The sequence below is a fragment of the Lineus longissimus genome, chromosome 2 (genome assembly GCF_910592395.1).
Source record: "Lineus longissimus chromosome 2, tnLinLong1.2, whole genome shotgun sequence".
In the NCBI taxonomy this organism is placed as follows: domain Eukaryota; kingdom Metazoa; phylum Nemertea; class Pilidiophora; order Heteronemertea; family Lineidae; genus Lineus; species Lineus longissimus.
In genome coordinates this window covers 889,322-904,824 of record NC_088309.1, presented here as the reverse complement: position 1 = coordinate 904,824, position 15,503 = coordinate 889,322, and the positions used below count along the sequence as shown (strand labels likewise).

The following is a 15,503-nucleotide window of genomic DNA, read 5'->3' as shown; positions in this document are numbered from 1 at the left end:
CATTAGTATGCTACCTGGTGCTATTCTGATGGAGCATATTGCCAGGAAAACTAAAGTGGCAGGTCTCTATAGCCTTAATTCACGTTGCGATTGTCCAAGTGAAAGGTAAATCTTGCTGAAAATTTATTGGAAGGAAATCTTGATCTTGACGTTCCTGAGTTTAACCTTTATGTTGATCTGTCTCGTGATTTAATGATTTTAAATTCAACAACCATTCATTTGGCGGCCACTATCCCGACTGTGGTGTAGCACCCGACTATAACTGGCATGAAAAGGGGATACGCTGGTTATGGATGTCAGATCGTGGTTCCCTGACCTTTGCAAACAATTTCACTGGACGTAACCCACGCGGCGACACCAAGGACCGCTGGCTGATCTATCGATATGTTCGCAGTAGGGTGTCAAAGTCGGAGAGAAGAAGAGCCACTCTTCTCTTGTAGGGGGTTCACTTGGAAGTGTTTGCATTTGTTAGCCTATAAACACAAGATTTTAATCCTTCAGTCTTTGGGTTTGGCGGAGAGAACTAATCTTACATAAGTCCCAGAACAATATCATATGTCTTTATGGCAGTATTTATTACTGGGACCCAGTACAGTGACGACGTTCTATCCAATACTCTTTGAGGCTGTTGGAGAGACTTCTTGTCTAAACAGTACCATTCTGCCCCCTCTAAGGCATACATTGGTAACTAATGAATTGACTGCGAAATGAAAGCAGGTTAAACACAAGGTGTTTATTCTTCAGTCTTGGGTTTGGCGGAGAAAACTAATCTTACATAAGTCCCAGAACAATATCATATGTCTTTATGGCAATATTTATTATTGGGACCCAGTACAGTGACGTTCTATCCAATATTCTCTGATGCTGTTGATGAGACTTCTTGTTTAAACAGTGCCATTCTGCCCCCTCTAAGGCATACATTGGTAACAAATGAATTGACTGCGAAATGAACGCAGTTGAACACAAGTGAATAATTCAGTCTCGGTTTCGCCGAAAAGAAGGCGATATGTAATTATTTGATAATGCATGAACATGATGATTAGGAGACCCTGTGTGGGTGTTTGATCCAACATACTTTGACGTGATTGGAAATGGAAGTTTGCCATAGTGCCTTTAAAGGTATGATAAAGACAGCACTAGTATGCTACCTGGTGCTATTCTGATGGAGCATATTGCCAGGAAAACTTAAGTGGCAGTCTCTATATAGCCAACCTGTCTCAGCTTGCTTATCAGGTTGGGAAAACTTCCTCTTTTGTTGGATATACAACCTAACCAAACCAAAGTTCTCCGCAGTTAGGTATTGGTGAAGATAGGAGAGACAGTAGAGCAACCAACCTCTGCCTGCTGGTTATCTGATCAGGTCGGTTGTTGTGGGCACAACCTCCACCATCAGGCATTTAGAGACAATTATAGTGCAACGGCAGTCATGGAAATAAACCCTTTCTATTTTACCGTTCGAGAGAGACTACGCATGCGCAGCGGTACTACTTGTCCTGTGAGTTAGCAGAGCACAAAAATATTTCAAAAAAAGGAAATAACCTTTACTTTGCCTTTAAAATGTCTCTGGAAACGATTCCAAAAGAACTTAGACAACTCAGAGCGTGTTTATTATGTTCCTTAGTTAAGGTTGGTTTAAGATTTTTCCGCCAAATTTTGAGAAGTAGCATCAAAGATTGACTTTATTCAGGATTGATTTTACAAACAATACTCATTACTCAATCGGTTATCTCGCCAATGCCAATGGGATACAGTCACAGTGTCAGTCACAGTGTCACTGTCAGTCACAGTGTCAGTGACAGTGTGGCCTAATAGTAAGCACAACGACATCTTGACCAAGAAGATCAAGATCTGTTCTGGACGAGTCGTTTTTCGGAAACGTTTCTTTATTCGGACACTCTGAGAGTCCGAATTAGGGCTCCGAGTCTGAATTAAGTCTCCCTAAACTTACTAAGGGTGTCTGAATTCGGAACTGTCGAGAAGCACCGATACACATTGATTTCTAATTGTTTGATATTCTTTTTTTAGACAATAGATCAGTTTGAATTTGATGGATGTGATAACTGTGAGGAATACATGGGAATGAAGAACAACAGAGATGCTGTGTATGAATGCACAAGTTCAAATTTTGATGGGTAAGATGCTAATAGGCTAGGCCCCCTACCTGTAAAACCGGTCATCCTAAACAGCATCTACCAGGCTTAAAATGAAGTTTAAGGTCATCTTGATAAAATCTATTGGACATGAAAGAAGTATGCAGGACAGTTTCCACATCCTGAACGTTTCATGACATTTGTGTCAAACAAGCGAATTGATGGGATGCCAAAACCACTGCTTCACTCCACAAACAAACATTTTGTGATATTTTGTTCTTCTTTCAGGATGATTGCCATGATGGGTCCAGAAGATAGCTGGGTGGCAAAATGGCAAAGAATTTGTAAGTTTACAATCAGGCATGCATCCAAAGAGTTCAATCCCCACATGCCCCCTGTGAATGAGTTTTTCAGGACAAGTTGACTGTTTCAAGTAATAGTAGCGCCAGTCCCAACCAATGGTTGACGCTCAGTGCACATTTCTTGAGAAATGAACAAGGTGATTCTCTCTTGACAGTGGAAGCTCCTGGCTCTAGCTCATGACTGCAAACATTCGGTGCTGTTGTCTGACAACTAGTCATCTGGCTCAAAGTTTTCATGAGCAACCGCACTATCTATCATCCCTCTAACATGGCAATGTTATGATGATAAGATCTTAATGGCTTTAACTTGTTTCTTTCAGCTAAATTCACCAAAGGCTGCTATGCTGTTTCTGTAACTGGAGTATTACCACCTGGTATTGTCAGGGAGCTGAAAAGTAAAGGCATCATGTACAGACCAAGAGACACGAGCGAGAAATCATGATCTATATCTGCACCTTTTGTTTTAAAACTTACTAACTTTCTGAATGAGCTGCGGTGTGTACCTCAAGCTTGTGAGCTGAGACTATGTGAAACTACTGGAGTTATTCTGAAATGGAGGACAATCAAATTTGCTGTCTACAGGTTGAGGAAAGACTTCGTGGATCATCATCATCATTGTTGTAAGATGTAGTAACATTTCACACCTAAGAGATAGCCAGGATAAACTATTTAACCTTGGACTTGTCTAAGCAGTGTCATAATCACCTCTTGTGGTGGAGTGCCCTATCCAGTGGTGTTATAAAACTGACAAAATATTCTTCATGGACACGTTGTGCGAAAGAATCATCCATATGTGACTTGTGTAACATTCAACATTCAGTGTATTAAAAAAACATAATTTGTTTTATCAAATATATTTGCTGGCATCCTTTGTGGTTGGGAGCTCACATGATGTATTGGCCACATTCTGCACCAGTTCTAAGCCTAGGGCCTTAGTCCTGGCTATAGCATTCAGGATGTATCAGAGGTCATTTGGTCGCATTTATTCTTCTACATGTCTCATATTGTTGCTTGTCACATATCATAGCACTTGATGACTAATTGGTTGACCAAGTGACTGTCTTCAGTTTGGAGCAGGAGGTTGTGTTTGGTGGGGATTCCGTCCCACTGTGCATTTGAAGACGGACCCAACCTGACCATTGAGACGACTCGTACCTCGAGTACCTAGTGTCCCCCGAGGTTGTACCTGATACAGTGCACTCCTGGGACAGTATCATGACCCTTCTGCCTTAGGGAGGGATTCAGTCTCACTGTGCACTTGGTCGAGCCCGACCATTGAGACAACTCGTATCTCAAGTACCTAGTGTCCCCCGAGGTTGTACCTGATACAGTGCACTCCTGGGACAGTATCATGACCCTTCTGCCTTTGGGAGGGATTCAATCTCACTGTGCACTTGAAGACATGTCCACACTGGGCTTTGATGTCCTCTAGGTTGTACCTGATACAGCTCAAGTACATGGGACAATATCAGGACTCCTTTGCCTCAGGCGGAGATTCTATCTCACTATGCACTTGGTCGAGCAAACCCACTGAGACAACACGTATTTCAAGTACATTTAGCGAATGTCCCTCCAGGTTGTACCGGCCTATGTACCAGAGACTACACAAGGACTCTTGGAGCGTTTGGTAGAGATTCCATCTCACTGTGCACTTGAGGACTGGCCTAGTCTGACCATTGAGACAACTTATGGCCCTCAAGGTTGTACCAGCCGTGTACCCGAGACTACACAAGGACTCTTGGAGCGTTTGGTAGAGATTCCATCTCACTGTGCACTTGAGGACTGGCCTAGTCTGACCATTGAGACAACTTATGGCCCTCAAGGTTGTACCAGCCGTGTACCCGAGACTACACAAGGACTCTTGGAGCGTTTGGTAGAGATTCCATCTCACTGTTCACTTGAGGACTGGCCCAGTCTGACCATTGAGACATTGAGACAACTTATGGTCCTCCTGGTTGTACCAGCCCATGTACCGGAGATGTTGGAGAAAGTAAACAGACGTAAAGAAGACCTTAGGTTACCGTAACAATAATTTTATTCGCTTTTATTTGCTATGTTTTTAATTAAAAACTAATAAACTTTCTCAATATTTCTAATACGAACTAAAAAAATAAAGTGCCAACATTTAACAATAAGCAGAACCTCACTGGTCTACTTCATCTTACCGGTTGATGACTATGCACAGAAAGGGGAACTATTATCTATTGGACAAAAAATAGCACTTGTGTCCAGTGCCATTTTTTTGTGGAAAGGACAACAGAACTTCAATTAGTTGTGCCCTCAAACTATCTGATGCATTGAGACAATATAAACTTGGTATAGAAACTATCACTTTTAAATAATGACTAGATTAGCAAATGTCTTGTTAAGGAAGACAGGAGTTGCATATCACAGTATCGCTGCCGAGTTGACAGCCTGGATTAATCAATTTATGAATTGACTGTTCTCCAGCTATTCCTCCAGCTGCTGGTTTAATTGACTGCCTCAGTTTAGAAACACATTGTTCAAGCCTGTTTAAGTTTCCCTCAAATCTGCCGACAATTTATTGACAATACTTTCAATCTGCTGGGTGGCTGTTTTCCTTGCACGACACTCTGATTCCTGAGCTGGTCGTATGGATACACACTTTAATGACTGACAGGAAGTGTCGTAATGGCCAATACATCTGAAAAATAGAATGCCTTCGTTCAGGTTAAGGTGTTGTTTACTTCAAGGCAGGCTACAAAAAGTCCACATCCACTTCAACATCAGCACACAAACCTTTGATGCAGCAAGTGCTCTTGTGCATACAGCAAGTAGCAACAGCTGTGATCAGAACATACTTTTTGCCTGGTTCTCATTTGCGATGCAAACACTATGATACATCCAGGAAGACACATATACAGCAGGTCAACAAGATTGTCAGATATTGTACTAAACAACATCTGAACTCCCCGAGTGAACCCATAAAATGCTCACAACACATTCCTGTGGTTGCAAGTTATTGCTTCCCCATTATGTTATGAAGCTAGTACCAACCTGTGCCACCTTCCTCTCGTCAATCTTGGCAGGGGACGGTCCTGAAAAGATTAGAGCAGTCTTGAAAAATGATAGGTAAGGCATCTGTAGTACTGTGAATCTGCATCTAGATGCCCTGAGATGTGATGTAAGGCCAAATCCCGAGCTGTTTGCTGACCCCTCCATCAATACACATCAGCATTAGATTCCCACTGTTGTGTGAGTAAACCTTATAGGCACGCTTCCCTTATTGCACATATTGTGGTCACCCGAAGATCACAAACCTACTCCAAACTCTTTCCTATACAGCTGCCCTTCTAGGGTATTTTTCAATGTCAGAGGGGTTACTTACTATTTCAAAGAATGAACTCCTGACAGCACCTGATTCATCTCTCAACTGAAAGTTCTTCTTGCCAGTCTTATCGTCTCTAGAAATAGCTGAATCTAACTGCCCTGTGAAAGATGATAAAATCAGTGTGAAGAAGACTGAGACAGAATAAGAGAGACTGAGTGAAAAGTAGATGAGTTCTGTTTTTTTGGTTATCATATCCAGGGAACTAGTTCATGTAAAACTGGCTTGCACAATAACCATCTCATGGATGCCAAGATGCTCTCACTGTTGCATACCAAGGAATTAGGACTTACCAATGATTTCAAACATTACAGGCAGATGGTGGAAGCCTTTCCCCCTGAGCATCAAGGTTGAAACGGAAATGGGGAAAATCCTTATGCCGGTCTCAGGTGAAGCTTTGCTTTCTTTTGAATGATCTTTGAAATTGTTTGCATGCGGTGGATCAGGCTCTGAAACACTCTGATGGGGATGTGGCTGAGAGGAGATGATGATTGTAACTTTGTTAGATTATGCATTTTATTCTGTGACAAACATTCAACACACATGAAATGACGCACTAACTTTAGAGGGGTGAAATGCTCTCTGTACACCCCTCAATTCACCTGCCACTAGAGAGCAAGGTGGTCCTTTTTTACCAGAAACATATTCCCCATTCAAGTATGGTCAATTGATTAGGCATTGTGGTTATGGTAACTTACAGGATAACTCATGGTCCTGAAGTACCCTATTATGCCAGAAATAGCATTGCCTCTCAAGCAACAAAGTGTTGTGCTGCTGTATTAAGCATCAAACCCCAGATCATATTAGACATATTGGAAATGACCCCACTCCCACGCTGAATTTCCACCTTCACAACTAGAATAAATACCTGTGACTGTGCAAGCAAATCAAATTCTTGATTGACAGGTTTGCCCCAGGAAACAGGCTCAGAATTAGCCCCTCCACCATTCCAAGATGTGGAAGCAGCCTGTCCACAGGATCTGGAGTTATTTTGTGTAGGCTTAGGATTATTTTTTTGACCAACCCCAGCAGCAAAGCTCCAGGGAGCATTGTTGTTGTAATTTCCTGCAGCTTTCTGTGACCATTGTTTATTCTGCTGTGGAGTAGCAACAATACTCTTCAGTTGATTTGAAACACTCATTAGCTTCGGTGGTCTGGTTGGACCAGCTTGGCTGGGAGGAATTCCTGCTGTGCTTTGATTATCTCCATTAGGATGCAACCTGAAAGACCAAAAATGTGGTAGCAGTCACGGTGACTTGATGGTAGATCCAAAAGCAGAGAATTTCTTTACCTTATTATTCATCCTGACACTAAAGACCTCATCAGTTCTATCGTTGTGGTTGCTTGTTGACGTCAGGGAACCTCGAGGCACTAACTACACAGCTTATCTTAGTTTAGGCCTACCTACTTCTATATCTTTTTCCTGATCAAAATAACAATGTACAGTAATCAATCTCACTTCATCTGAATTGGTCGTCATGTCAGTCAATGTATTGTAACAGTAGTCAAACCTATTGGTAAGGAATGGCCTGATGTAAGGCTCACCTTTTGTTATTATTCGTTGTCCTCTTGAACTGAAAGTTCTGGCCACCAGAATGACTGGTCATGATACTGTTCTGTTTTTCTTTTCCTTGATTGCTGTAGGGAACAACTTGAATCTTGGTTGGTCCTCCTGTGGCATAGCCTGTCTGTGGCATATAGCCCTTGGCACAGTCTGCTCTTTGTTGCCATGAATTGCAACTGCTGGTTTGCTGGTTTCCATCACATCTTCTCCCCATTTCACCTGCATGATCTTGAGGAGCATAACTGTATGATTGGTTTGAGTATTGTGCTGTAAAGAAATAAGTAGCAATTATATCAGTAAATCTGTTTGTTAGTTCCTTTTTTCATTCATTTCAGCTAAGCAATCTCAATCCATTCCTGTGTTTAGTTTATTTTCGCTAGTTGATGATGTCAAATGAGGCTCTCTTTTGTATCAACTACCTCTTCTTGCATTTAATTCCTTGCTGACCTAGATTCTAGAGGGATGACTAGACTTCACTTGGGTCTTTAACCCACTTACCGTCTCCATCGCCAAATCCGATGTGACTCCTCGATGCAACATTCTGGTTACCTGCTGCTAATTCCTGGTGAAGTGGTGATGCCAAAACACCTTGTCTCGGCTTTTTCCGGGAAAATATAGGTGCAAACATTGTAAGTGCTGTCCTAATACAACTCGGCTAATAGTGGGCTGAAAAGAAGAAGATGCTGGGTCAAGCCTAAAATGATACAGCGCTGCCACATGTGACGTCGCGACACACTTCTCACTGCTGCTGCCACTCTACCAGCTCCTTTAGGCCATGGAGGTATACCTCCATGTTTAGGCCTCGAGCCTAATTTCTAAATTTGAATAAAATTTTCTGAATCTTGGATTGTATTTCTCCTCTGTTGACCGCAATTGATCGCATCATATGTGCTCAGGATGGGGAGGTGCCCCTTATTGTTTCAAACTGGCGAGCTCAACTCATGGCCCTAATCATGGTTTAAAGAAGTATTTCGAGTCGTCGTCTGCTAAAAAGTAGCATGCAGAGCGCCCATTTTGTTTCTTCAATTTTCAAACAAATAATCATGTTTGGGAATGGGATGGTCGGTTGTGTTCAGCTACAGGACACAAATCAGCGGTATTTAAGTCATATTTACATCTAACAATATAGAGCAACTTATTTTCTTCGTCTTGATGTAGGTAGGACGACGTGGAACAGCGCTAAAATCATGAAAAACTTCATGATGTAGCATGTAGTCTACATCTTTAATTTTAGTTAACAGTAAGGCCAAAAAGAGGGCGCTAAATGAGGCCGCTAATATTCTCCAAGCGTCGTCAATGGTGACTAATATTGATTATCCTCACTCGACCTACTGTCTCTGCCACAGTGTGTGGCCGATCAAACTGTGGCAGAGGGACTATGTGAGAATTTCAGCGGGTGCATGTAAAATTCGACAGACCGGGAGATCGGCCCTCTAAATGACAAGCCCAGCCACCGATCGGAACACCTAACCAAACTCGTATGACTGCTTATAAGATGTAAATATAGCACTTTACACCAAACACTTGAAAAAATAATTGTATCACTAAACATAGTCATTAAAGGCCCAAACGACACCATTCTCGTTTTTTGACACTGATGACTGATGTGCTGATTCCCGGCTGCCGATCCTCCATTTCGACTAACCCGACCTTCCCATTTTTCTCAGAGGTTCAGTCAAAGTCATGGACAAATTCATCGTATCATCCCTGTTCTATGGCTTCTTTGCCATTTATATACTATCAGGATGTAAGTTATTGTATTCATATCGTATTTTCTGTGATTTGAACTATTGCATCAATCCGATTTCGCCTTCTCAATGTCCTTGATTATATCGATTCGATTCTCTGTCTGACCAAGTTCTGTGTAAAATAGAGTGGCCAATGCATGGCTGACGTGCTGTGTGTACATGTATGTATGTATGTAATCATCTGGGATGTGGACGCATGGACGTCGGCTGGTACTTCATGTAGTATGAAAATAAGGAAATAACCTGATGTGGAAAGAGTCTACAATCCTCGTTCACTGCCCAAAAATGTCATCGGTTGACTAAACAGCCCCACTGGCTGCACTGACTCAGTGACTGATGGAGTGATGCACTGTTCAAATAGATCTGGGTCTGGGAATGGGCGATGTCTCTTGTCTTGTCGAGTCCATCAGTCCTTATGCTGATGGCGATGACATGGTCATGGTCACCAACGACAAAAGTATTGTTGCTCTATACCACTGTTCAAATTAATGTGACGTAATGTCATACGTTTGATACTTTAATGCAGGAAGCTGTTAGTGTTAGTGCTACCAACGGCCACTTGTACGCGGGTCCATGTAAACCCACATATTATGAGATCATATGATGAGAACAGAACATGCCAAGGCATTCAAAATGACTATTGCATAATTTATTTTTCAGGTCTTTGTCTTGGCGCAGAAAATTCAGAAGACATTAGGGAAATCGAATGCTTCAATTGCACCTCCGACTTCCTGAAGAATGGAGAACGTGATCCATGCATACTTGGTACCAGATCTCTTCGAATAGATAAATGCAAGGGCAAGAATATGGCTTGTGTGAAGGTTTACACTAAAATATATCAAATCAACAAAGGAGGTGTAAAATGGGGTAAGTCTGTTGACTGGCACCTGGTGTTTCTTTAAATGGTTAGCAGAGAAGTATTTTGATCAGCCCTGTTGCATAACTCCTTCACACATTCATTCCATTATCTTTTATATAGTGCAAGATAAGCCCATATTAATTGACAATTAAATAACAGTTAGATTACTGTAAATATGATAATTTTCTTTTGCAGAGGACTCGCCAACAGTTGTTTCAAGATTCTGCGATACCCCACTTGAGTACAAACTCGGCTGCACCGACTTCGATGCAAATAAAGGCACGCAGAATATTTGTTTTTGTGATACAGATAAATGCAACGGAGCGAGTCACATGACATTATCCGCTGGATTTGTTCTCATTGCAAGTTTGGTAGCTTTACTGATGTTTTGATGTGCAATTTAGGATTTGAATTTAATAGATTTTTCTTCAATGCAGGGATCATTCCTCTAGTTCAGTGCCTGTACCCTAATCATTTTGGTCTTGAAGATTATTCTGCATTGCTATGCAAATTATTTGAAGATGAGCCATTGTAACTTAGAAAATGTTCACAGGTGTTCTAATTTTGGGGTCAAACCTGATTTGCAAAATTAACAAGCTCAAAATGTTATTAACTTAATATAAGGACTGCAAGCAAGGTGACAGAATAGAAGAGTGTAGTGCAATATGTACCCTCCTTGCTTTCAACAGACAGATTGTGATAAGGCTCAAGACTGGGAGTGACGGTCAAGTGTTTTGAAACAGTAAAGTATAGTGGTACATTATAAAGCACTATAATAACTTAAATGTCATTTTAATTTTACATTTCAATTTGATCATGCATTTTGCATAATGGATCTCAAAATACTCGCATGCAGAATGTTGTGGTAAAAGATATGCAACCGCAAAAATCAACTGCGAATATTTCCGAGTTACAGTGGTTACTTACAATAGCTAGTTTCTCTCTAAAAATTGCAATTGATATGTTTGGTCTCTGTTAGCTCTTGATCACCATATTTTACCTGTCTATGTGTGAGTGTTGTGTTTCTGGAGACACTTGATGGATAAAAATGAAACAGGAATTAGTTAGGTCTATTATTTTATTGCAATGCTCAATCTCGTCATGAGAATGAGAAGTGCAGTTCTCACCTTTGCAAACTTGGATCGTGGTTTGTGCCAGATAACAGTTAGAACATCCAATGCCGGCATTGATCAATACTTGTCTTGGATTTTGATGCATGGTCTGGTATTATTACCTTCTGCATGGTTGTTCAACTCCGCCACATGTTTTGAGTTCAGTTAACAACACAGATGAGTTTTATACAATGTTATGTACATTTGCTTCAATGGTTGACTTTCTAACAGTCGCTCAGTTCAGAATTGATAGATCTTTTGTTCTTGTGAGCCACCATTGCATACGATTACTACACAGAATTGTTGTATAGATCTAACCATGGCCTCTTTAGATATAATCTTTGTCGATGATTTATTGCATGTGTGTACATAAATGCTATGTATCATGACTTCTTAATTGTACATTAACTGTTAACTGGGAAATAATCATGGTATGTGGGCTAAAATTTATAATTCTTGGGAGCAGAAAAATTAGTAAAACGCCATGATATTGGTAAGAATTATACAATGTTGTATCAAAATTATTCAAAACTGCCAGAGTCGCAATTTCATGAATTTGAAATCATTAACTCTCTCTAGTATCATATCTTTGAATATTTCTCGATTTACAAATTTGCTGAGATATCACTTCATGTTGGGCCTTGGAGAATTGGACTTGATGTTTTTGTCAAAAACCTATAATCCAGGATCACAGTACCGTAGTTTTAGACATTGTACCTACCAGTAGTACCTGTTATTGGAACTCTCTGGTTTGACTTGTTAGAACATTTCATAATTACTGTACATGTAGCTCATGCAATATCACTATTACTCAAGTGCAATATAATCAAGTTTAAAAGTTCTGCCATTACTTAGGTAATTACATTGTGTTCATGTGTGTATGAAAGTTATCTATGATGTACACATAGTAAGATCTGAATGAAGTTTTATTTGAAGTGGTGCTTAGTATGAATTGGACTCCTTCCATCCTTGAATGGACCTCTAGGCCTGAAATAGAAGTATGGCTTGACAAGTGACTTCAGGAGCCATTGCCCTGTGAAGAAGACTCTTGCAGCGCAAATGTCTGATTGAAACAGTAACAGCCAGCCAGGTATCTTGTTTGAACTGTTTGACGATGGAGGGTTGGCTTTAGACGGGTAATACCAAAAATATATACTGGTATGCCCTCACTTTACATGATTCTGGTTATGTAGAAATATCTTTGAGTTTTAAGCTGGGAGGACGACAATCTCATTATTGGCAAAAAGAATTGTGTTTTTCTTGATTTGTCTGCGAAGTTCTTTTATTTACGTCATTTGAGCAAAGCATTTTATTTTGTGTTAGGCCTATTAGTCATTATATATATATCACCATAATATGAGACCACCGAAAAAGATACTGTTTGCTACATGTGTGTTTAATATCATAAGCTGGATAATATCATGAGTTATGTATGTAATAAGAGTTGGCATTCAAACTGAAGTTCTTAGTTGTCAACCTGTTAATACTCTGATTTTACAACTGTATAAACATTCGGCTGCTGGGGATAACTGTTACTATGGAACACCACTCACCGAATTCAATGAACCTCATAGTAATTGTGCAAATAATCAAAATGGTAGTATTAAGTGCAATGTTTGTTTTATTTTGCATGTACTGGGTATTCACCGCATTTACAATCATGTGACCCCTTGTCAGTGTTACTGTTAAACCTCTGGTACGATCAGGTTCCTGATGCAGCAGAGAACAACCTAGTCTGGGTAATTACCTGTTTGTTGTCTCAGCAAACACTGCAAGAGTGGAGCACCTTTCCAAGCTTTTGGGTGAAATGACAGGAGCCAACCAATACCATCAATGAGGTAACAATTTCTTGTTCTAATCTAAAAGTATTCTTCAAACTACAAACTACAAACATTTTGATATGTTATTTTCTCAAAATAAGAGATGCATCTTTCTTGCCTCTCCGGGTAATTCCCTAAACCATGTTGCTGCCTGAGGAACTTTGGTTGCACATAATTTACTCAATAATAGTCATTTTACTCTTTGCATAATAGGTACTGTTGTGTTTTTGTTTGCTTATGCTCGATCATGACAAGTTTATTACTGTGTGAATAAAGTGGATAGGATGTATGTGAAATATCGTTTTCTTGTTTTTCCTGTACTCCAAACATCAATAACCTCTGTTCAACCCGAGTCTGTATCGTCCTTTCAATTGGAAGACTCTTGGATATTGGCAGACGGCCATCTGGTATAGAGGAAACCAGGAGGGCATCAGTCATCACAAAGCCTGGCTGGTCTGCATCTCACGGTGCATGTATATTTCCTGGCTTTGGGTAATGGGCCGAATGACCATCTTCAGTTGGAGAGAAGTTGATTGCATGCCAGTTTCTCATGCTTCTTCCCTGCTCTGACCTGTGTGTAGTCGGCGTGTGGCAGGAGTATGTTCTGCCTTTCATTGAGACGAGGACAGTTCAGTGACTTGCCCAAGGCCAAAGCAATGCATTTGTGATGTCAAACCCACATTCAGAGGAGGAGCCCTTACATGTGGCTGACACAATGACCACTAGATTCATGCTATTCCTCCCCCTCATTGCACACACTTCCTGTTAAACTTAAGTTCTGGTTTTAGTATTAGCTGTAGCCTAGTGAACGAGACAGCTCTTCCACTGATGACTGAGTGATTATTCAGCTTCAAATGAACGTATTCCATTGACGTGTAATTTCACTCAGTCCCCTGATCAATACAGCTCTGATGATGATTGATCTAGTGGGGATAAGGTCAGTCTGCCTGTATCATTCCAGACCAGGTCTCTGTTAAGGCATTCAGGCTCTGACTGTCTTGGTAGGAGAAGCCCTAGTACATTCCAGACCGGGTCTCTGTTAAAGCTTTCAGGCTCTGACTGTCTTGGTAGGAGAAGCCCTAGTACATTCCAGACCAGGTCTCTGTTAAAGCTTTCAGGCTCTGACTGTCTTGGTAGGAGAAGTCCTAGTACAGTCCAGACCGGGTCTCTGTTAAAGCTTTCAGGCTCTGACTGTCTTGGTAGGAGAAGCCCTAGTACATTCCAGACCAGGTCTCTGTTAAAGCCTTCAGGCTCTGACTGTCTTGGTAGGAGAAGCCCTAGTACATTCCAGACCAGGTCTCTGTTAAAGCTTTCAGGCTCTGACTGTCTTGGTAGGAGAAGTCCTAGTACATTCCAGACCAGGTCTCTGTTAAAGCCTTCAGGCTCAGACTGTCTTAGTAGGAGAAGCCCTAGTACATACCAGACCGGGTCTCTGTTAAACCTTCAGGCTCTGACTGTCTTGGTAGGAGAAGTCCTAGTACATTCCAGACCGGGTCTCTGTTAAAGCCTTCAGGCTCTGACTGTCTTGGTAGGAGAAGCCCTAGTACATTCCAGACCGGGTCCCTGTTAAGGCATTCAGGCTCTGACTGTCTTGGTAGGAGAAGCCTTAGTACATTCCAGATCGGGTCTCTGTTAAAGCCTTCAGGCTCTGACTGTCTTGGTAGGAGAAGCCCTAGTACATTCCAGACCGGGTCTCTGTTACAGCCTTCAGGCTCTTACTGTCTTGGTAGGAGAAGTCCTAGTAAATTTCAGACCGGGTCTCTGTTAAAGCCTTCAGGCTCTGACTGTCTTGGTAGGAGAAGTCCTAGTACATTCCAGACCGGGTCTCTGTTAAAGCCTTCAGGCTCTGACTGTCTTGGTAGGAGAAGCCTTAGTACATTCCAGATCGGGTCTCTGTTAAAGCCTTCAGGCTCTGACTGTCTTGCCAGGACGCTACATTGAGAACGGAACTACGAAGAGGGTAGAAGGCACATTTCTAACGCATCTTGCCAAGAATTGATAAAAACTAGTCTGAATTTTCACTAGAACCACAACACCAGGCTGGCACTAAGGCCACCTTGAAGTATCAAGGGTTAAGATTCATGCAATTCCGATGTGCTCATTACCTAATGAAAATGGAAATGAGCAGATCAATTTGTGAACTGGTGGTGTATTTCTATCCAGGTACTGGACTCAAGCATGGTGCATGAATGCAGGAGCCTGTATACTAGTTACAGCAAGGATACATGAGTGAACCAGTAAGGATTTGTGCAACACATACATGTACTAAGTTACGAGCAATCAATAACGCAGGCAGAATGGACTAATCTCCATAGATCAATGTGTTGGATTACACATGTAGGATGGTACATAGTACAAGCCTGGGCAAGATTCATCCCTTGCCTCAGGACTACAGATCAATCAAGTAATGAACGAGATAAAATCACTGGTACATGGTGTACAAAATATCTTTGGACTTGGAGTGAATGGTCTTCGGAAGCCATTTTCCTGGTTGTGAAAATACTTAATTGTCCTGAGATGACGTCAGTTGTCTTGGAGGTGAACAGTCTTCAGATGCAGAACTAGTGTCGTCGGAACCTCTTCTCTGGAGACCCTTGTC

The 15,503-nt window shown here is 41.3% G+C and overlaps 2 protein-coding genes and 1 long non-coding RNA gene across 4 annotated transcripts; 2 read left to right on the top strand and 1 right to left on the bottom strand.

Moving 5' to 3' along the window:
* The first annotated feature begins 1,499 nt into the window (after positions 1-1,499).
* Positions 1,500-3,304, top strand: LOC135483468 (transcription elongation factor SPT4-like). The gene is made up of 4 exons (XM_064764422.1): positions 1,500-1,626; positions 2,026-2,132; positions 2,379-2,434; positions 2,773-3,304. Exons 1-4 carry the CDS (start codon positions 1,558-1,560, stop codon positions 2,892-2,894), a joined length of 354 nt encoding a protein of 117 aa, XP_064620492.1. The 5' UTR covers positions 1,500-1,557; the 3' UTR covers positions 2,895-3,304.
* Positions 3,305-4,495: 1,191 nt separating this feature from the next.
* Positions 4,496-8,619, bottom strand: LOC135483467 (spermatogenesis-associated protein 22-like). 2 transcript variants are annotated; one of them, XM_064764420.1, is made up of 8 exons: positions 8,481-8,619; positions 7,864-8,031; positions 7,347-7,632; positions 6,670-7,021; positions 6,095-6,275; positions 5,802-5,902; positions 5,471-5,511; positions 4,496-5,117 (listed from the first exon to the last, which is right to left on the bottom strand). In XM_064764420.1, the coding sequence occupies exons 2-8, from the start codon at positions 7,991-7,993 to the stop codon at positions 4,967-4,969; spliced, it is 1,242 nt and encodes a 413-aa protein (XP_064620490.1). In that variant the 5' UTR covers positions 7,994-8,031; positions 8,481-8,619; the 3' UTR covers positions 4,496-4,966. The 2 variants fall into 2 exon arrangements, with proteins under 2 accessions (XP_064620490.1, XP_064620491.1); XM_064764421.1 differs by having other exon boundaries at positions 6,826-7,021.
* A 389-nt stretch (positions 8,620-9,008) lies between these two features.
* On the top strand, positions 9,009-13,200 carry LOC135500284 (uncharacterized). The gene is made up of 3 exons (XR_010449413.1): positions 9,009-9,112; positions 9,774-9,980; positions 10,168-13,200. It is a non-coding gene; the product is annotated as an uncharacterized LOC135500284 (long non-coding RNA).
* The last annotated feature ends 2,303 nt before the right edge of the window (positions 13,201-15,503 follow it).